Raw genomic sequence first — 23,995 nt, forward strand, 5'->3', positions numbered from 1 at the left:
TTGCCCAGGGGGCAGTGTCTGTGGAATTCACACCTCTCATCCTCTGAAGGTATCACTTCTTATCAAAGGCTTCTGAAAGTATCAATTCTGATCATAGGAGTCACAAGTTTGGGACTGAATTAAAAGGGTGAAGCTCTCTAAGTAAGTGACTTGTGAATTCTCTAAGTACCTTGCTAGCTTCTCACCTACTACTAAGTACGTGTTCAATCTTTTGTTGATTCAATTTAAAAGTAGAAAAAGGAGAGTTAATCCTGTCTTCAAGTCTAGTGAGCTACTAAATAGGGGTACTTAAGTTAGTGTTAACTCAAGACAAACAATAGAGTAATGAATTTTCTTTCACATATTGTACTAGAAATGCTAGCAGTAGCAATTAGAAAAGAAAAAGAAAGTAAAGGGATTAAAGTAGGCAATAAGGAAACTAAATTATCACTCTTTGCAGATGACATGATGGTATACATTGAGAATACAAGAAAATCAACTAAAAAACTAGTAGAAAAAATAACTTTAGCAAAGTTGCAGGGTACAAAACAAATCCACAAAAATCATCAGCATTCCTATAGGTTTCCAACAAAACCCAGCAGCAAGAGTTAGAAGGAGAAACTCCACTTAAAATTACTCCAGACAAGGGCAGCTGGGTAGCTCAGTGGATTGAGAGTCAGGCCTAGGGACGGGAGGTCCTAGGTTCAAATCCGGCCTCAGATACTTCCCAGCTGTGTGACCCTGGGCAAGTCACTTGACCCCCATTGCCCACCCTTAACACTCTTCCACCTAGGAGCCAATACACAGAAGTTAAGGGTTTAAAAAAAAATTACTCCAGACAAGATAAAACCCCTGGGAATCTACTTGCCAAGACAAATTCAGGAATTATATGAACATAACTACAAAACAAGTACAAGTGCAAATAAAAGTACATCTAAACAATTGGAAAAACATCAATTGCTCTTGAGTAGGATGAGCTAATAAAAAATGACAATCCTACCCAAATTAATTTACTTACTCAGAGCCATACCTATCAAACTACCAATATGTTTTTTATAGAATTAGAAAAATTTATAATAAAGTTCATTTGGAAGAAGAAAAGATCAAGAATATCAAGGAAACTAATGAAAGAAAATGTGAAGGATGGGGGCCTAGCAATACTAGATCTTAAACTGTACTATAAAGCAGTAGTCATCAAAACAATATGGTACTGGCAAAGAGAGAGAAGGAAGGATCAATGGAATAGATTTGGAGTAAATGACAGTAGCAAGATAGTGTACAATAAACCCAAAGAACCCACTATTTGACAAAAACTGCTGGGAAAATTGAAAAATAATATTGGAGATCAACATCTCATACCCTATACCAAGATAAATTTGGAATGGGTAAATGACTTAAATATAAAGAAGGAAATTATAAGTAAATTAGATGAACATAGAATAGTATACCTGTCAGATCTATGGGAAAGGAAAGATTTTAAGACCAAGTAAGAGATAGAGAATATTGGAAAATGTAAAATAAATAATATTGATTACATTAAGTTAAAAAGGTTTTATACAAACAAAACCAATGCAACCATAATTAGAAGGTAAGCAACAAACTGGGGAAAAATTTTTATAGCAAAAAATTCTGACAAAGGTCTAATTTCTCAAATTTATAAGGAGTTAAATCAATTGTACAAAAAATCAAACCACTCCCCAACTGATAAATGGGCAAGTGACATGAATAGACAGTTTTCAGATAAAGAAATCAAGACTATCAATAAGCACAGGAATAAGTGTTCTAAATCTCTCATAATTAGAGAAATGCAAATCAAAACAACTCTGAGGTACTACTTCACATCTAACAGACTAGCCAATATGACAGTAAAGGAAAATAACAAATGTTGGAGGGTATGTGGCAAAATTGGGACACTAATGCATTGCTAGTGGAGTTGTGAATTAAAACAGCCATTTTGGAAGGCAATTTGAAATTATGCCCAAAGGGCTTTAAAAGAATGCCTGCCCTTTGATCCAGCAATACCACTGCTGAGTTTGTATCCCAAAGAGATAATAGGGAAAAATACGTGTACCAAAATATTCACAGCCATGCCCTTTTTGGTGGCAAAAAATTGGAGAATGGGGGTGTGTCCCTTGATTGGGGAATGGCTGAACAAATTGTGGTACATGATAGTGATAGAATACTATTGTGCTGTAGGACTGATGATCTGGAAGTTTTCCATATGAACTGGGAGAACTTCATTGAACTGATGTAGCATAAAATGAGCAGAACCAGAACTTTATACCCAAAAAGTAAAACACTGTGGAAAAATCTGATGTAAAGGATTTTGCTACTAGTAGCAGTGAAACAAGCCAGGACGCTCCTGTAATGAGTTATTTGTTAATTAGCCTAATTGAGAATATATTGTAGCCAAATGTAGGGTTTATGAAGAGATTTGAGATTTTCTAATGGTACTTTAAGATTGCCATGGAATTCTGAGTAGGTAAGAGGTAGAGAATTTCCAGAGTGTCTTAGGAGAGGCAGTTGGAAAAAATGACACACTTCTGGGACTCAGAGGTTGATTGGTTTTTCCTCTGATCATCTTTGAGGAATTTGGTGGAGATTGATTTGGAGACATCTTGATACTGAAGAAGGTTGGAAAGGTCAGAAAGCAGAGCAGTTACTGTGCAGTTCTTGAGAACTCCTCTGGGGGTACCAGAGTGCAGCTGCTAGGAGAGAAAGCAGTCTATGATATGACTCTGACAAGCAGAGTTTTTATCTTGACTGGAGAGAGAGAGAAGCTTGCAGATTTTGTATAAATATTTAAGTTCATTGTTTTGGAAATAGGCTTAGTAAGTTAGATTTTTATTTTAGTCAGGCAGTGTAGTTAAGTTAGCCTCGATTCTGTCAAGGGAGAAGACGTCTCGTAAGAGATAGATTTGGGGGTTTGGGGATGTAGATTAGTATTTATAGGGAAATTTATCTCCTATAATTATGTAGTAGAGTAAATGATTAAGACTGAAACCAGTCGACTGACCCTTACCTCACATACCTACTGGTCAACCGACCCTTACTCTCTTATAAACCATAGAATGCTCCAGGCAAAGTTCCAGGAATTACAAGGCCCCTAAGTATGTCAGCACCCCACTGTCTTCAGGGCAAAAGTCCTGTTTCCCCATAAGCACCAGACCGAAACCCTGAAACATATATAAACTCTTCCCTGGCTAAGCTACCTTGGAACTCTCTTGCTGAGCTCCCCAGTGTGCTTTCCCTTTGCTTGAATTGCATTGTCTCCATGTGCTCCTTTGGTGGTCATCCACTCGGACCCTAACAATTACCTTTCTGTTTCCTTTTCCTTTTCCTTTCTTACATTCTCAAAGTTACAATAAATAGATTCTTTTTTTAAATATAACCAGTCTGAGCAGTTTTTCCTTCAACTGTCAAGACCAGCCATTTTTCTCCAACTGTTAACAACAGGATCAGCCCTGTGATTTGTGATTTTTTTTTCTTTCTTTTTCCTAGAATTTTTCTTTCTTCACATTTTTTAATATCCTATATTTCCCTCAGAGGTTATTGTTCTTTTTTTATTTCTTTGGACTCTGATGTTTTTGATAATTGATTTTTATACCTTATGACTTGACCATGTATTCCTGTGTGATTCCTATGTGTATCCCTGTATCCTCTTCAGGGGGGGAATGAATAGTTATTCTCCTCAGGGGAAACTATGCTATTGCTGTGAATTTGGACTTGAATTTGACTCTAATTTAGAACAGAAGACCACCTCCCAGAATCTAGAAGGCACCATGAAGATGCCTGCAGAGACCACACGCTGTACCAGAAGATCCAGAGTGAACTCAAGACATGGCGAATATGAACTTTGGGGGAGAAAGGGGAGTGTTGAATATATTTATTTTGAATGGACACACTTATGCCATAAAGGGGACTGCCCCCTAAATGGCTTTTTGTCAATGCATCTAACATGGTTTTGTTCTTTCTCCCTTTTATTTCCCTTTTATCTCTGAATTATTGTAAATTTTAATTTGATTATGTTTTCATGATCCACTGGGGAAGCCTAGTCTCCCAAAGGATCACAGAGGGGAATGTAAAGTTGGAAGATCTTGAACCCCTGAAACTACATTACCCAAACTCCCTCTCCGTATTACCCACAATTCCTTTTGCATTGTATATATATGTGCATGGGTTTCACGGTCTGTATTTAATTTGGGTTTTGCTGTGCCACAGCCTCTCTCTCTTGCATGTGGACAGTGTGGTGAGTAGTGCTGGTGGGGCAAGCCTCTTTGGGGTGAGTGGGAAAGGTTCCCCCCATTTCTCTAGCTCTGTAATTTAATATTAATAAATCATTATACATATCATATTTTAGAGGTATTAAATATTAATTTTAAAATCTACAACCTCAATTCTTGTCCATAACCACCAACAACTATTGATACCGATATCAATCAATACAAGGGTTTATATTCTCCATAACACTCCTTAAGGACTTATGTAAAAGAATGCTATCCACATTGAGAAAAAGAACTATGGGAGTAGAAATGCAAAAGCAAAACATATGACATCACTTATCACATGTATATATGGGTATGTGATTTGGGGACTAGGTTTAAAAAAAAATCACTCCATAGCAAAAATTAATAATATGGAAATAGGTATCAAGTGACAACATTTGTACAACTTAGTGGAATTGTGTGTAGACTCAGGGAAGGGGGGAGGAAAGAGGGGAAGGAAAGAAAATGAATCATGTAAACATGGAAAAATATTTTAAAATAAATAAAATTTAAGAAAAAAAATTCAAAAAGTCATATATGAACTGGTTGAGTGAAATAGACAATAATGAAAACAATTCATATAATAATTATAATGTTGCAACAATAACAAAATTTTGTTATTTATCTCCATCTGTATCTCATTTAGTTTTTCCTTCAAGAATTAAGGTGCTATAACATGTAGTGCATACAGGTCTGATACTAATAATGCTTCATTATTACTACCCAACATAATATAGTTACCCTATTCATCCCTTCCATTATCTATTTTAGCCCCAACTCTATCAGAGATTATAACTACTATACCTGCCTGCTATTTTTATTTTCAATATCATTTTTTTTAGCATTTTTGTCTTTTGCTGCTGTTGTTTTGGGGAAGGGGAGAATAGGAAGCTATGTGACACAAAACTGAGGGGCAAAAACTGAGAGAGAGCACATACATAGGGTATAGAATGAGATATGCATTTTCTAACATGGCAAGTGCACAGATATGTTTTGCCTAACTATGCTAATTTGTTACAAGGAGGCAGGGGTTGGGATATTTATATAAGATTATACAGTTTATAGGGATAGTGGAAATACTGGAAAAAGAGAATAGAGTGATTGAAATTTTTTGACAGGAAAAAGATCACAGAAAAGGAAAGAGGTTTGAATTTAAAATGTTGGAATTTTTTTCAATTTTTCAATTATAAAATTTATATTATGTAACCAACAACAATAAAAACCTCTTAAATAAACAAATGCATAAAAATTATGTGCTAAACCATAAACTCTACATTACTTACAATTTGTTTAAAAATATGTAAGTTATATATGTGTGTAAATATAAACACATCCTCTACTTTTGAGTTCTCTTTGGATTTGTTTTGACACTTTTCTCTAGATTTTATGGCTATTAATTTTTAGTGTAATCATAGTATGTATCATACTATTTAGTGTAATCATAGTATTTAGTGTAATCATGTTCTCTTCTTATCTCTTCATATGTTTCTCTTATTTTCTTTACATTTCTGTTTGTCATTTCTAATAACATAATCCATTATATTCCAATATCACAATCTATTCACTCATTTGATTTTTATTTGTTTTTAAAGGCTATACATAATACAGATTTATGTTTTCATATGCAATCCTTTTCTATAATATATGGCAAGTCAAAAAACAGTCCTTGCCCTCAAGGATCATACATTCAAACAGAGAAGACAACATGAAAATAAATAGGTACACAGAAAACAAAGTAAATGAGGTAATTTGAAAGAGAAAAGTTTTCGCTACTAATACCTTTCCTGGTCCCTGGCAGATGACTGGATTTTGAGCTGAGTCTTGAAGGAAAGGTAAAACTAAGAAGAAGATGTGATGAGGTAAAACATCCAGGAAGGAGAGAAAAAGTTAGAACAGGCAAAAATGGAAAAATAAGTGTTATGTGTAAATAAAGTCAGTGTACCTTGATCATAGAGTTCATGGTAGAGAGTAAGGCATAAGAAAATATAGAAAAATTATACAGGGCATCATTAGGCAAAGCTTTAAATAACAAATAGATTATTTTTTTGATACTAGGACTGATAGAGAACAAGCAGAGAAGTGACATGGTTGGATTTAGATTAGAAAATCTAGACCTAGATTAGAAAAATCACCTTAGCAGCTGATAAGAGATGAGGGTATTAAGTAGGTAGAGATTTGAGGCAGAAAGTCCAGTTAGATTGCAGTAGTCTAGGTGAGAAGTGATAAGGGCCTGAATTAGGGTTGTGGTGGTAGGAATGAAGAAAAGGTGTTATACAAAAGAGGTTATGAAACTAAAAATAATTTCAGAAGAGAGAGGGTTAAGGAGGGAATAGATAAGAAGGTTCATTTTGGACAGGTTGAGTTGAGTTTGAGATGTCTATGGGACACTCAGTTGGAGATGTTCAAGAGGTAGTTAGAGATGTGTAACTGTAGCTCAGCAGAGAAATTATTAGGGATCAAGAGATAGATCTGGAGAAATATAATTGGCCCCATGGGAATTGATGACATCACCAAGCAAGATAATAGAGAGGGAAAAGAAAAGAGTCTGGGAATAATCTTGAGGGATACTGACAATTAGGGGTTGTAAGAGATGAGCCAGTAAATGAGCCTGAAAAAGAACAGACAGATAAGAGAAAAATGAAAAGAAATCGATGTCACAAAAACCTAGATGTAAGAGTATCCAGAAATAGTGACTGACCAGTCTTGAACAATAAAAAATTATATAAGAAAAAAGGAAAACATAGTAAGGAGCTAACATGAGGTGAGTCATACAGAGGCCAAACCTTACCTTATTCAGGAGGGTGCATTGTTCTTGCTGGCTTGCATACAAGCTCCGCCAATGGAAACGCAGTTTCCCAAGCAGCCACTGAATATAACGAATGTCTACCCTTCCCTTAGGGCCAAGGGCCAATGGAACTGGGCATCTGGCCAGGTCCTTACACTGAAACACAATAGATTTCTTTCTCAAGAAAATGTCACACTAATGCTCTTCCAGGATATATTATGACATACACAACACATGCCTATACACATACATACATACACACAGACATACATTCTTTGCCTCCTGCATATTATTCCCCCTCAGTATCTCCAAAAGTAACATCTCTCTACAAGTCCCCTGCCCATCCACTATTATTCCCATGTCTCCAACCACCTTCCCTAAGCAACTCTCTCCCCAACTCTTCAGCCAATGCCTTAGGAACCCTCAAAGCTCAGGTCTTTTCAGGGTACCTATTCAGCAACTCCAAATGTACAGAGAAAATTCCTGCAGCTTAGCCAAATTTCAGCATATTCCATCAACCTTCAGGTAATTCATTACCCATGAAGCTCTGTCTTACTCTGTATATATCTCCTAACTATGTAAATAAAACTCTTACAATTTAAGTAATTGAGTTTTATAGACCCAAGTTCACACTGCTGAGGAGAGATGTAAGGCCAAACTCCAGGCCCAGCACTCTATCCACTGTGTCACCTAGTTGCCCAGATTCGGAATAGTCACACATTATTCTAATTTCATTTTTTTGTCTTGGGTCTTTCCCCTGATCACTTATAGAATTTGTTTCTAAACTGAATTATCAAATTAAACCACTATGTTATCTTAGAGTTATTAGTCTTGGGTTTTTTTCATGAAGTCTGTGAATTTTTTCAATTGGAATTTCACTTTTTATGTTCAGATTTTCTGGGAAGGTCTCTTCTATATTTCCTGTGATATGCTGTTAAGATTCAAGGTCTCTTCTATATTTCCTGTGATATGCTGTTAAGATTCTTTGTCTTCTTGTATTCTTCTAGGAGGCCTATGATCCTTAGGTTGTCTCTTTGCATCTTGTTTCCAAGACAAGTATATTTTGCTTTTTGCTTAGAAAGAGCATATTTCCTATTAATGCTGTTGTTTTTTACTTTTCTTCTAGACTGTACTTCAGTTTTGCCTATTTACATTCCTAATCTATTGGTCTGTCTTTTGTTTTTTTGGTGAAGCTTGCCAGTACAAATGACTAAGGAAACAAAGGTTCATCCAAGCAGATCAATTTATTAAGCAATGCATAGCAAGTGCCTGACAAATCAGTACCAAGCTCCTTCCTCAGCTTACACCTAACCTGGAATGTAAGGGGGAGACAGACTTTTTATACATTATAAACAATTAATCAAAGGCAACAAAGCAACATTAGGAAATACATTTTTGGAGGAAAAATTAAACTTTCTAAGTTGGTAATGGGAGAATGAACAGGTGCAGAGAAGGGTATAGATTAGTGATGGACTGCATAAATAAGGGACATGATGAGAGAGGGGTCCCACCATGGGCAGTGTCCTCTCTGACACCTGTAATAACTGGAATTGTTCTGGATATATGGCACAATTGAAAAAGGGAATCTATGGGGCAAGCTCTACAAGTCAGTGAGAGAAAGTGTCTAGATGGGAAAACTTAGAATGGATACCTTAGAAGTTTTGATTGCATAAGGAATACAAAGAAAAGAGAATGATAAGTATAAGGGTCATGGATGAGAGGGAAAGGGTCTTAGAGTTCAGAGAAAGAGAAGATGAATGATGTCAAAAGTGAGAAAAATCCTTTTTGAAAAGGGATACAAAAAATTGTCATTAAAAAAACTAACAGAACTAGTTGAAGGGAAGGAGAGAAAGAGAGAATCTACTTGACTAAGGAAAAAAAGAGAGAGAAAGATTACATAACCAGGTAAAAAGTCAAAAAGAAAAAGGAACTAATGAATAAGAGATGGGGCAAGCAGGGAAAAAAAGCCATTTGCTATCTATATGACAATGGACAAGTGACATAACAACTCTAACTCAGCTTCCTCATCTTTAAAACTGAAGGGATTTGATTTGATGGCCTCTAAGGTCCCCTACAAACTCTAAATATTTGATCCTTTGATACCAAATAAAAATAAAAAGTTGTAGCTTAAAATATAAGGATGGCTCACAAGTACTTCTTAGAAACAAAAAGCCCAATGAGAAATTATTTCATATGATAATTTGATCATCAAATATTAATGTAATAATGATAAATATCTACAAGAAGACAACCATGAAAATAATTGCAATTTGTGAGCAAACATTGGTTGTTAACGATGAAGGAGAGAAATTCTAGGAAGAATTTGATAAAACCCTCAATTAAAATAGCATACACTCAGATACTTGATATCAATGCAAAGGGGGAGAATATATGGGAAACTATGATACAGGAAGAAGAACTGAGAGAAATTTAAAACCTTTAGATCAGGGGTCAGCAACATATGGCTCTCAAGCCATATCTGGCTCTTTTGAGGGCCAGATATGGCTCTTTCTACAGGAGCCATAAAGTCAATTTTTTTTCAGGCGCTGTTACAGGACACGCACTGTGAGCACTGTACGGCTCTCACGAAATTACATTTTAAAAAATGTGGCGTTTATGGCTCTCACAGCCAAAAAGGTTGACGACCCCTGCTTTAGATGATAAATGCTTTCCTCAAGAAAAAAAAATTGATAGGCACTAAGCATGGTAAACAATAAATAATCAAATTAGACTACATTTTAAAAGAGAAGAAAAGACTTATTATTTGTGTAGGAGTTACTCTGACCCAACAGTTATATAATCAGCCAACTAGTATTTATTCACTGAATTCCTAAGCACTAGGTACTGTACAAGGAATGGGAAATATGAAAAAAGGAAAAAAAAAGAAGACAATTCTTATCCTCAAGGAACTTACATTCTATAGGGAGAAGATAACCAATAAAAGGGAACCAAAAAGCAAAGAGGAAAGGGAAAGTATCCAATCAAGGATGTTGATTGAATTTCTGCATTTCTTACCTCTCCTCTCTTATCTATGTATATTACCCCAGCCTTGATTCTTAGTTCGTGCTCTCATAATCTCTCCCCAGGTTGCAATGTCTTCCTTGCCATAATATTCTTTCCACATTCCATTCCATGCTGAACATATAGCCAGATTAATCTTCCTAAATGTATATAACTAGTTAGGTCATTCATTGGCTCAGAAACTTTCAGTTACTCACTGGCTACAGGATGAAGTTCAAATTCTTTATTCTATTATTCAAGGCCTTTTGCATTATGGATCCCAAAAGTAGGAGGGCTTCGTGCCTCCTTTACTATTAATACTTTGCTTATATTTTGTTCATTTTTTTTTGTCATAGCCTTCTTTGGCTGTCCTTTGAGCTTAACAATAGTGTAGTTTGTTGTCTATATTCATAATTGAAGGAATTACTAAATTTAGAGATTAATGAAAATAATATAAAATTTTTCCCATCCAACTTCATGAAATCCTTTAAAGTTTTGCGGGACCCCAGGCAAAGAACCCCCAACTCTTATAATCTTACCTCACTGTTCTCCATATAGCCTACATTTTAGACTAGAGATTCTTAACCTATGCTTCATGAACTAGCTTTTTTAAAAACATTTGATAACTATCTTTCAATATAATTGGTTCCCTTCATAACTCTACATATTTTATTTTATTCATTTAAAAACATTCTAATAAGGGATCCATAGTCTTTATCAGATTGCCAAAGGAGCTCATGACACAAAAACTCCTTAGATAAAGTGGATTCATGGCCATTCTAAGAATACGTACATTTTAACCATTTGACACCTTTGCTCACACTGTTTCCTATGCATGAAATGTTCCCCCCTGCATTGAGTCTTCTCCTGTTGAAATCTCTGTAAATTATAAAGGACTAGCTCATCTGTTAGCTAATAAACTATAAAGCACTACTAGCCCAACTATTAGTTAGCTCCTCTAATCTCTATCCTTGAATACACTTTTGTTTCTAATTCTTTTATGGCACACAGTGTATCATATATTATAGTTTGTGAATATGACCCATATCTTTCCTAATAACCTGTAAGCTCCATGAGGACTATACTTTCAGTCTTTCTTATGGTACCTCACACACAATCTCTCACACAATAGGTGCTCAGTAAATGTTTCTGAAAAAATAAAAGAATACATGAATCAATGCCATTATTATATTATATTACCAATGCCATTATTATATAGCTGCTTTCCCAGAGCTGGAAAACTCAAAACAGAAAACAAGGATTCTTAGAAGCCTAGAATCCTATACCCAATCATACCATAGCACCCAAAATAGTTGATATCAGCCATGTCCCCAGGTCTTCCTTTTCAGATTTATCCCCAATCAGGTAAGGTAATTAAAGTCCTAGAGCCATACTAGATTTAATAGGAATAAGCCCTATCTCAGATCATCAACATTCCTTAGTCCCAAGGAAATTTCCTTGATGCCTGGAAAAAGGTTTGATGATCCTCTCAGTGATATGTTTCTCAGAAATTTCTCAAGTCTACAACTTTCTATAAAATTCTTCCCAGGCCAAGCCCAATCCCTCAGTTCCTTGGATAAACCTGGATTCTCTATCTGGAATCCTTATCTTGCCCTCCTTACTACATAAAAACTAGACTCTCACATCTTCTTCCTAAGAGCAAACCCCTGACTCTTGACCAACCTGAGCCAGGTTCTTAGCAAAATCTGTCCCTGTTCTGATGGGTAAGAAAACAATGCTTCCCCGACTTTCAAAAGGAGAAAAGGTAGCCTAAGATGGACAGATATCCTTTCCTCTAAGACACTCCAAAGATATTCTTAAGTTAGTTATCATACTAGTAAAGATGGTTTCTGAACACTGATTTTGGGTTTCTGGGCCACAGGTTTAAAATACAGGAATAGGAAACTAGGAATAGCATGCTTCTGGCCAAGGAAGAATATCTTTACTGTAGTATACAGAATTGGGGTCATATAGTTTTTTCTAGCTTTGGCTGAGTTCCAAAAGCGGCTAGGCTTTTGGAATCTTGAGGAGAAGGGGCAGTTGACTGGATCTTCCGTAGAGGGAGGTGGTCAATGAGCGAGCTGCTTTGATTACCTAGCTTTAATATTGAAATTTAGCCTAGCTTTGATATATTTACTTAAGAAATTATTATTTTAGATAAATCCTTTATATCTTCCTTTCCTATACCACCCCTGCCTTCCCTCCCTTACCTTAGTGTCTGTGAAGTTAATAAGGAGAGTAATTAGAGAGGAGTTAAATCTGTGAAGAGTTATCTAATTGACAGCATTAGTTATAGTTAGTCAAATCATCATTTATTCCCTTTAGATAGCCATAGCATTTTGTAAAGCTGAGTTTAAAGGCAGGTCCTTACTCAGACTCCATCTTTACTTCCCTTCCCCCACCTGAGGCTCCTGAGACAACTGATAGGGCTTTCCTTTGATCCCCCTTCCTAACAAACATCCTTCAAACAAAATAAACCCTTTTGTGTTTCAATAGCCCTATTAGTGTAATTTGTCTGTTAGTTATCAAGAGGGAAGAAGAGGGAAAGAGACAACATACTCTAGGCTTAGAGGGAAGCTGAGGCATCCATCTTGAAGGAAGGTATTACTTCAAAATAGGTCCCTTCCTGTGAAATTAACTAAAGCCTGTTTGTTAATTTCAGTCTAGTCTATTTCCCTCAGCTTGTATTTGAGTCTAAGTCCCAGTCTGTAAGCCTGCTGTGTTTGTCTGTTTAGTTTAACTTCTCTTCTCCCTAAAAGATCTCTGTTTCCCTTCTGTGTTATACTCCTGACTTCAGTCCTATTATACTCTGAATCTCCTTTAATCCCAGCCTACCTGAAACAGAGATTAACCCACTTAGCAAGTCTCCAACATCCTCCTTTCAATTTCCCTTATCCCAAACATCTTTCCTCAAATTACCCACATAACATTCTGGCGAGCCAAGTTATTCGAAACCTATCTACTGAAGAATAGAAAAAGAAAATGAATTGCACAAGATTGATTTTTATATTAAGCAGTCTATCGCTGCTTATTTGGTCTTTTATGCAGGGAATGTGTGCATTTTGGCTGGTAAAAGTACCAAACATGATACAACAATTAATTGAAATCTACGACTATTATAAATGGTTTGCATTCACTTTAGCTGAATGCATATGCTTCATTCCAATAGCAGTGGCAATTGTTCTGGCTCTATGGCATTTTTTGGCAATTTTAAAAACGGTCCTGACTCATCTGTTTAACATAAGGCATCTGATTCAAAACAAGAAAATGATAACAAGGAACTAATTGAGAACATAAAACTACTGTTCCAAGTGTTGAGGCAATTACGTGAAGGGAATGAATTCGATAAACGTACCATCTTACAACTTGAAATCGTAGAATCAAAATTTTTTGGGAAAAAGGAAACAGAAAGATCAACCAACACAGAATGCAGTGGTCTCTGTCCTACCAATAGTAGACAGGACTGTTGTGCAACCTGGAGAGGGGGTGGTGCATGTCAAAACATACAAGGCATTCACTCCTAGTGATATGGAGGTTTTAAAACGCCGTTTTCCCAAATTCTACGAAAAACCTTACAAAAGTTTAAAAGAATTAAAGCGGGTGTTCACACTTTTTAACCCTAGTTTCGACGATGTCGAATTTCTTTTGGGGGAATTTTACACTCCCTCGGAAAAGGAAAAATTCCTGACTGAAACTAGGACGAACCCAAATTTAGAATCATGGCCATTAGTACATCAAGATCTAGATTTCACTCAACACACCAACATGAGATACTTGTTAAGATGCAGGGCTGATCTTATTGAAGCAATGAGAAATTTTGCAAAAAGGCCAAATGCACGGCAAAAATTTGAGAAACTGAGGCAAGGGGAAGAAGAGCACCCGAGCAGTTTTCTAGACAGAGTTATTGAAGCTGGTGAAACGATATTAGGACTTAAGAGATACTCATTCCCAGGATATGATCGATCATATAAGGAGACAATTTGTAAAGGGAACCTCAATCCCGATACAAAATTACTTCAGGCAAAGTTGTCCACAGTGGGAATCATTACCACTGGAGGATATTAGGAACCATGCAGCATATATACATGATTCCAAACAGAAAGAAGTGAGAATGGCTAGGCAATCTGACAATGAGAAAGATGAGATCATAGCAGACTTGAAGAGGCAATTGAAACAGTCCAGACGGGAGAAAGAAATCGAAGAGGTGAAGAATTTTGCTTTTCAAACGAGTAGAAACCAGTTTAGACAACCTGCCAACAGCACCCCAAAATCAAAATCAGCACCCCGATGCTACTTGTGTGGGAAAATCGGGCACGTGATTCATTTTTGTAGATATAAGCAACAAATTGATTTTTCAAAACCCAATAATCAAAGAGATAATAGGAAAACATTTTATAATTCAAAGTGGGCTAGAAATAAGGAATCAAATACATATAATCAAGAAAAACAAACGGATACTTACTGCAATCACACATGCAAAAAGTACAGTCAAACACCTTCGTTAGATGATATGGAGAGATATATACAAATGAGCACAAAACCGAAAAAATCATTATGAATCGAGATTTCTAATTTAAAACTATCAATCAGTGTAATTTGGGTGTGGCAGAGTCTAAGAGAATTGAGGGAAGCAAAATGAGAAATCGAGACAAAATAGAAAAGGTGTCTAAAGTAATCTACACAGAGGATACACATAAGTCTGTGGTAGATAATGAGCAATGGGAAGACATAATGCAAATGCACAAATGTGCAAAGAAATCTTTGGTATTAAGGAGGATGGTTATATAAGGGATCAGCTTTCTCATTCCATATCACACACATTGGATGGGAAGCATGAATCAAACCATTGCAAAGAATCACATCAAGAAAATTTGCAAATGGGTTTAGAATTAGATGCAACAGTTCTTTCCCATGCAATTGCTTTAGACACAAGGTCACAGTTAGAGGTTAAAGAGCAAAAAAGTCTAGAGGTTGGCAAAAAACTTGATTTTAAAGAAACGACCCACTGATTTAAAAGATGATAGCAGCTGTGTAGGAAAGTCAAAATCCACCTTTCTCAACCCCTTAGCTACAGAATTTCATCCTAAACTTTGGGGAAGAGATAGGAAACAGTTGCCTTCTTCTACAATCAGTGTGGCTGAACATAACATCGAGACTGTTACTGTGATTGATAAAAATAAAAATCATCTAATGTCAGTCACAAAGACAGTAGGGCAAAATAGGGAACAACAATCAGCTTTTGAATCAGTAATTGAACCTGAAGTGTTGAAGGGAACACAATCTAACTATCATACAATCCCGGAGACTACTGAAGGAGAGATTGCTGATTTGAGGCTTGACAATTCTTTAAAGAGCAGAGTGGAAGATAGAACAAATCAAACTTCCATTTCTGAAGCCCTTAATGAAAGCCAACATGGAATTTGCAATAGTGACAATGACTTACAAGCTCTCAATGAGAGTATGCTCTTTAAGCCTGCTTTCTATAATCCAGATTCTAAACTGAACTTGCCTAATGGTGCTATAGGAAGTTTGGGTTTAGAAACAAAAGACCATACGCAACAAAGAATCAATGACAAGTGTACACAAAATACTGAGGATTCTTTATTACCCTTAGTGCCAGTGAAGTCCAATGACAGTGGAGAACCCTTAGTTACTTTAGAAATCGGGGGAGTACACTATGAGGGATTACTCAACACAGGGGCAACTTGTTCCTTACTACGAGAACCACCTGAAGGATGTCAATTTCAAGGCAGTTTAAGAGTAAGAGGAGCTTCTGGGGTAGCACAACAAGTCCCAAAGCTAAAAGTTAAAATGTTAAAATTTGGACCTCTGACTCTTAAACACACCTTCCTATTGATGCCATCATGTCCTTCAAACCTCGTGGGAAGAGATCTTCTATGCAAATTGGCTGCAACCATCCAATGTCAACCGGATGGGCAAATTTATTTACACATACCTAAGAGATCTCTGAAACACCATCCCATTTTATTTTTAGACACATGTAGTGAGGAACCATCATACGAATCAACTGATAACATCTATGAGGTTCCAGATGATATTCCAGATTATGTGTGGGCTAAAAATTCAAATGAGGTGGGCAGGATATTGTCAGCGGAACCAGTAAAGATAGAGGTGAAAGAAGGCTTACCTCCAAGAATTCCTCAGTTCAGACTTAGTCAAGAAGCGATAGAAGAAGTGAAACCCATCATAGAGAGTTTATTGGAGCAGGGCATATTAAAATATGGATTTTCGCAATACAATACACCAATCATGCCAATAAAGAAAGCAAAATTATCTCCTGATGGGAAGACTCAATGGCATTTAGTTCAAGATCTAAGAGCAATAAATGACCATGTGCAAAAGACCTATGCCGTGGTACCAAGTCCATCGCAAATCATTGCAGCAATTCCACCTGAAGCTGCTTGGTTTACTGTTCTGGACCTGAGCTCTGCGTACTTCTCTGTTCCCCTGCACAGAGACAGCCAGAAGCTGTTCGCTTTCTCCTGGGAGGGTAAATCTGTCTTCTGGACGCGTTTGCCCCAGGGATTTGCAGATTCAGCTTCACTCTTTTGCCAAATTCTGCAGAGAGACCTTGAGTCGATAACATTCCTTGATAGCAAAATGGTACATTATGTTGATGACATCCTGCTAATGTCACCATCTGCTGAAGTCTGTTATACTGATAGCGTACACTTGATCAAAGAGCTAGGCAAAAGGGGCCACAAAATTTCCAAATCGAAACTTCAATTCGTGAAGGAAAAAGTAAATTATTTAGGATTCATCCTAGAGAAAGGCTCCAGAAGAATTTCCAAAAAGAGAACACAAGATATACAAAATTTGAGTTTGCCTAAGACCAAAAAGCAACTCAGGGCAATCATAGGAATAATGAGCTTCTGTAGAAACTGGATTCCAGGTTATGCTTACATCGCAAGACCTCTGATAGAGCTAACCAAGAAGGAAGTTCCAGAACCGTTAAAGCTAAATAAAGAACATATCCATGCATTAGAGAAATTGAAATCACTTACTCTATCAACTCCAGCCCTAGGTATCCCTGATCATGACAAACCATTCCTACTATATGTACATGAAGACAAAGGGATAGCCTCTAGTGTTCTCACACAAACATTTGGAAATAGACTTAGACTAGTTGCTTATTACAGCTCCAAGTTAGATTCAGTGATTTGTGGTATGCCTAGTTGTTTAAAAGCCATAGCTGCTGTAGCCATCATGATTAGAAAATCTTCATCCTTGGTATTAGGGAGTGAACTGAAAGTATTTTCCCAACACCAAGTGGAATCTACTTTAAGAAACACCAACTTAAAGGCATTCACTTCTCAGAGATTATCAAGATACCAAGCGATTCTGTTGGCTAGTGAAAATATAACTTTTCACCGGTGCAGAAACATAAATCCTGCAACTCTGATTCCAGATTTACCTCTGGAAGGAGAAAGTCTACACATCTGTGAAGATGCACTTAACATCATGCATAAAACAAGACCTGATTTAGACGATAAACCAATGAAAGACCCTGATATTACCTTATTCACAGATGGATCATCATATGTAGTAGGCAATCAGAGATATACCGGAGCAGCCGTAGTGACAGCCTCTGAAACCCTTTGGTATTCATCATTACCATCTACCATGAGTGCTCAAGGAGCAGAATTAATGGGCTTAATCTATGCTCTAAAAATTGCAGAAAATCTAAAAGCTAACATTTTTACCGATTCTCATTATGCTTTTTCGAGCGTCCATCATTCTGCCATAATTTGGAAAAATCGAGGTTTCATTACATCAAATGGCAAACAAATAGTGTATGGCAATTTAATTAATCAGTTGTTGGATGCAATCCAATTACCAGCCAAGTGTCAGTAATCCATTGCAAAGCTCATACAAAAGCCCAAGGACCAATCGAATTAGGGAACAAAGGAGCCTGCCAGATATGCAGCAAGATATGGACCTCTGACAATTCTGAACTTATCTTTGGTGGAGGAAGAAGATCTAAAAAATGCATACTCCCCAAAGGAAGTGAAGGATTGGAAGAAACATCACAGTGCATATCTTGTTAATGGAGTTTGGTTAGGAGCAAATGGAAAACCGATGTTACCTAAATCCTTATATTACACATTTTGCAATGCACTACACCAGAAAGGGCATTATGGAACTCTGGGCATGGCAGATTCTATAAATAGGTATTGGAATGCAAGGGGCATATATGAAGTTGCTATGAGAATTTCACAGAGGTGCAAAATTTGTATGCATTACAACCAGACAATCACAAAAGTTCATAGTCTGGGAGGAAAACCTTTAGCTTACACACCATTTGAACGCTTACAAATTGATTACATCACAATGCCAAGGAGTAATGGTTATAGATATGCTTTAGTAACAGTAGATAGATTAACTAAATGGCCAGAAGCTTTTCCAGCAAAGCGTAACACCTCAGCTTTTGTTGTGAAAATCTTACTAAGAGAATTAATACCTAGATTCTCTATACCATTACATATTGCATCAGATTCTGGGTCCCATTTCGCAAATAAGATTCTAGCTACAGTTTATGAAATATTAGGAATTAAGAGACACTTTCACTCAATATTTAGACCCCAGTCCAGCGGACAGATTGAATGAGTGAATAAAAGTCTAAAAAATCTTATAGCAAAATTATGTGCAGAATCTCATATGAAATGGCCTGATACATTGCCATTAGCACTATTCCACCTAAGAAGCCAACCCAACAGCATCACACATATTTCACCATTTGAAATGCTGTATGGACATCCACCATTCCATGGCAAAGCACCTCAAAGCATTCACAAATTATCACACCTAGGTATGGAATGCAAGCTATATGAATATATCAAATTGCTCAAGCAACGATTAAATCAACTTCACAAATTAGGCTTGATACATCAAAGAGTACCTTTTGATTTTGATCTACACAACTTCCAACCCAGAGATTATGTTTATACCAGAATACAAGGCATTATCCTAGCTAAAGAGCCCAAATCAACATATCAATTAACCCCAGGAGGGTCCTGAAGGGATAAACCTCTTAGACCTGAAGGATCCTGCCTGGGCAACTGTTAAAAGGGAGAAGGGTCATCTTATTTCTCTCTGTACATCAATTTACCATCTCAAATAAATCAAGAGACTCTCAATAATTATAACAATACTAAGAATAGTTACAATATAGAAAAAGAACAGCCCTGAAATTCACAAGAAACAAAAATCTAAGAAAAGAGCCAGCAAAAAAAATCCATTATCTCAATTGCCTAATCATGAGTGCACAAAGTATGGATAATAAGTAAAATGAATGAGAGCGGGGCAGCTGGGTAGCTCAGTGGAGTGAGAGTCAGGCCTAGAGACAGGAGGTCCTAGGTTCAAACCCGGCCTCAGCCACTTCCCAGCTGTGTGACCCTGGGCAAGTCACTTGACCCCCATTGCCCACCCTTACCAATCTTCCACCTATGAGACAATACACCGAAGTACAAGGGTTTAAAAAAAAATGAATGAGAGCTTAAGGGAAGAGAAAGAAAGGAAATAAGCATTATGTAATACCTGCTATGTGCCAGAGGCTGTGCTTTAAGCATTTCTTTTTTTTTTTTTTAAACCCTTAACTTCTGTGTATTGACTTATAGGTGGAAGAGTGGTAAGGGTAGGCAATGGGGGTCAAGTGACTTGCCCATGGTCACACAGCTGGGAAGTGTCTGAGGCCGGATTTGAACCTAGGACCTCCCGTCTCTAGGCCTGGCTCTCAATCCACTGAGCTACCCAGCTGCCCCCTTTAAGCATTTCTTACAAGTATTTCTCTTTTAATCCAAAATAGGCAAATCTGACCTCAAAGGTATCATAAAAAAGTCCTCAGGGGACACTTAATCCAAATTTTACCTAAACAAGAATACTTCCTACAAAGATAGAAGCTAAAAGGTGTATAACCTACAAATTTAATACAGAACCATTAACTCTGACCACTGAACCAGTTCCAAATCCATATATTATGCAGCTAATATTGCTCCATCTTTTCCACAAAAATAATATGAAAGACTGCCAAAAGCTTTCTTAAAAGTTAGGTAAACTAAACTTAAAGTATTCCTCTGCTATCAAAATAGGAAATTAATTTGCTCTGTCATGACCTCTTATTAATAAAGCCAAGATGATTCTTCGTAAAAGAATCCAAAAGGAATGGAATTCCTCTCATAAGTCTTCAAGCAAAGGTTGGTTACTGATGAGTACTTGATGATTATGTTTTAGAGGGGATGTCTATTTAGATATGGTTTGGCCTAGGTAGTAATAATAATAATAATAGCTAACATTTAATATAGTGCTTACTGTGTGCAACGCATTGGACTAAATGCTTTACAATGATCTCATATGCTCCTCACAACTAGGATATAGATGTTATTATTATTCCATTTTACAAATGAGAAAACTAAAGCAAACAAAGGTTAAGTAACTTACTCAAGGTAACACAGGTATATGAGGCCACATTTGAACTCAGATCTTCCTAACTATAGGCCCAGAAATCTGTCTATTGCATTATCTAGGTGTCTCTAGATGGCTTCTGAGGTCTCATCTAAAGCTATGATTCTGCCAGTGGCTAACTGTCTTTCTTACTCTGCCCCCAACATGAGCAAAAGTCAGTAGTCTGGGATAAAAAGGCAGAATTAGCCAAACAGAAAAAAGGTACAAAAACTCACTGAAGAAAATAATTCCTAAAAAATTAGAATTGGGCAAATGGAAGTTAATGACTTCATGAAACATCACAAAGTAATAAAGTAAAAAGAATGAAAAACTAGAAGAAAAAATATCTCAATGGAAAAACTGACCTGAGAAATAAATTTAAGAATTATTGGGTCAAAAAATAAAAGAATTACTGGGCCACTTCAAAGTCATGATCAAAGAAAGAGCTTAGAAATATATTTCAAGAAGTTGTCAAGCACTTCCTTAACTACATGACTCTGAGCAAGTCATTTAACCCTAACTGCCTAGTCCTTATTACTCTTCTTAGAAACAATATTTAGTATCAATTCTAAGTTGGAAGATAAGAGTTTTAAAAAAAATGGAAAACCATCATGATATCTTAAATTTACCCAGAGGGTAAAACAGAAAGAATCCATCAATTATCTCTTGAAAGAGATTCCAAAATAAAAACTCCCAGGAATATTGCAGTCAAATTCCAGAGTTCTTGGGTCAAAGAGAAAATACATTAAGTTAAAAATAAATAATTCAAATATCATGGAATCACAATCAAGATCACACAAAATTTAGCAGCTTCTAAATTAGAGTAGAGGGATTGGAATATGATACTTCTGAAGGCAAAGGAGCTAGAATTACAACTAAGAATAATCTATTTACCCAGCAAAATTGAGTATAATCATTCAGGAGAAAAAAAAATGAAATGAAGGACTTGCAAGCACTAGAATATATGTGTGTGTACATATAAACATATATGTATGTACACATGTACACATACATGTTCAGTTGTGTATAGAAATGTAATACGATAGGAAAATAGAAGAGGAAGCGAATTAGAGAAGAGGGAGGAGAAGAATGACAAAAGAAAGAGCAGATTAAAGGAGGCAGTGGTAAGAAGCAAAATAAGACTTTTAGGAGGGACAGAATAAAAAAAGAGGAAGAAATGGAAGAAAATGAGATGGAGAAAAACACAGTAATCATAATTGTGAATATATATGGGATGAACGCATATAAAAAATGGATTAGAAACCAGAATCCAATGATATGTTCTTTACAAGAGACACACTTGAATAAAAAAGACACAAAAAGAATTAAAATAAAAGGACAGAGCAGAACCTAATAAGCTTTAGCTAAAGTAAAAAGGTAGGGGCAGCAATTATAATACTCAGGCAAAGCAAAAGCAAAACTAGATCTAATTTTAAAAGATAATCAGGGAAACTACACTATGCTAAAAAAAAAAAAGTACTCTAGATGAATGAATATAGAAAAATTTTACAGCAATTTTCTCTGACAAAGGACTCGTTTCTCATATACAGACACACACACACACACACACACACACACACACACACACACACACACACAAATATATACACTGAGTAGAGAACAAATTTATAAACATAAGAGCCATTTCCTAATTGACAAATGATCAAAGGATATAAACAGGCAGTTTTCAGAAGAAATCAGAGGTATCTATAGTCATAAAAAAAATCATTAAAGTTAAAACATCTCTAAGGTCAGAAATGGCAAATGCTGGAGGGGATGAGGAAAAAAACTGGTATACTAATGAATTGCTGCTAGTGGAGTAGTGAACTTGCCCAACCATTCAGGAGAACAATTTGAAACTAGGCCCAAAGGCTATAAAATTGTATCCCTTAGTGAATACTACTACTACCCCCAAAGAGATCAAAGAAAAAGGGAAAGGACTAAATGTAAAAAAATATTTATAGCAGCTCCCTTTGTGGTAGGAAAAAACTAGAATAGAAAGGAGATTTATCAACTGGGGAATAATTGAACAAGTTGTAGCATAGTATTAATGTGCTATAAGAATTGGGGGGGGGGCCTTTCAGAAACCTATATGAAATGATGCAAAATAAAAATGAGAAGAATGAGATTATCATGCACACTAACAGCAATGTTGTAACGATGATCAGCTGTAAAAGATCTGAGACAATTCCAAAAGCTCATGATGAAAAAATGAACTGATGAACCCTAAGTACAAACTGAAACACAATTTTCTCACTTTTTTCTTGCTATTTTTTGAAATATGATTAATATCGAAATGTTTTACATAATTTCATATGTAATTGATATCATATTGCTTGCCTTCTCAATGGATGGAGTAGGCAGTGAGATAGAGGGAGAGAATTTGGAATTCAAAAGAAAATTTTAATGTCAACAATAAATAATAAATTAAAATGTTTTTAAATAACTTTTAAAAATATTCTATTTTAATCAGGTTTAAAAAAAGAGACCATCAGCTAAATAAAAATAGGGAGGGGGGAATAAAAAGATGCACTAAAGTTGGATGTGTCTGGTTAACAAGACCAATTGAGGGCCTTGTATATTGTAGATACTTAAATGTTTGTTAAATGATCAATGATTAGGTTAAACTCCATTTTTCCAATGAGCAAAGGGACTTTTAGCATAATTTCTGAGATATAAAGAAATTGCATAACTTTTTTGATATCTGTTGCTTTAATCCTATTTATTTCCCTGTACTTAGGAGTTGTGAAATCATTGGACATGATTGCTGCTAACTCTGGACTCTGGGACTGAAGGAAAAGGAGCATGAAGAAACCAAAAGTCTGTTTCCCATTATGCAATGGGTCTAGAAAAAGAAAAATCCAGGCTGGAAGAAGAAAGAAGCAGAGGCCTGGGAATCAAGGGAGAAAGGTTAACAGGAGCCAGTCAATACCAACCAATATCTCCTGTGCCCAAAGAGTCCCCACCCCTACCCTAATTCCCAAGAATATACACTCACCGAGGAGATCCAGACACCATCACTCTGGTGCACACATCTTAGGAACAGAAATTGCTCTGGCAGGCTGAGGTATGCCAGTAGCCAAGAGAAAGCCAGCAATAGCTCACAGCTCCCTTGAGAGTCAATTTCAGGAAGCTGATAAAAACGTCGTCTCCCATAGCCATGGCAATGAAGTACCCACTTTACAAATCGGATCCGGCCCTCTGGAAAGCATAAATGAGAATATAAGCAAAAATTAAACCAAAGGCTCAAGCCAGGCCAACCAGATTATGTCAACCTCTCTAGCATATTCTCTTCCTCTTCTCTTATTAGTAACCTAAGCCCCTGAGAGAACAATCTCATCATCCCAACATACAGCATATACATCCCTACTTTAGTGCTTCTATTTATTTGTTTTATTTTAGCCCTACCTCTCCTTGTCTTTAAGATTCTTAAATCATCTGGGATTTTGCACTTATCACACCTAACACTGTATAATTCTTTTATCATTTTAATATAAAAGACATC

At 36.4% G+C, this 23,995-nt stretch overlaps 1 protein-coding gene across 1 annotated transcript in view; it reads right to left on the reverse strand.

The window, feature by feature from the left end:
* Positions 1 to 23,995, reverse strand: part of TEDC1 (tubulin epsilon and delta complex 1) — a 99,097-nt gene that overhangs the window by 69,209 nt on the left and 5,893 nt on the right. Inside the window, exons 3-4 of the mRNA XM_044659933.1 lie at positions 23,489 to 23,691; positions 7,033 to 7,185 (exon numbers count right to left, since the gene is read on the reverse strand). Coding sequence (XP_044515868.1) covers positions 7,033 to 7,185; positions 23,489 to 23,691 — 356 coding nt within the window. The remainder of the gene's footprint in view (positions 1 to 7,032; positions 7,186 to 23,488; positions 23,692 to 23,995) is intronic.

The sequence above is a fragment of the Gracilinanus agilis genome, chromosome 2 (genome assembly GCF_016433145.1).
Source record: "Gracilinanus agilis isolate LMUSP501 chromosome 2, AgileGrace, whole genome shotgun sequence".
In the NCBI taxonomy this organism is placed as follows: domain Eukaryota; kingdom Metazoa; phylum Chordata; class Mammalia; order Didelphimorphia; family Didelphidae; genus Gracilinanus; species Gracilinanus agilis.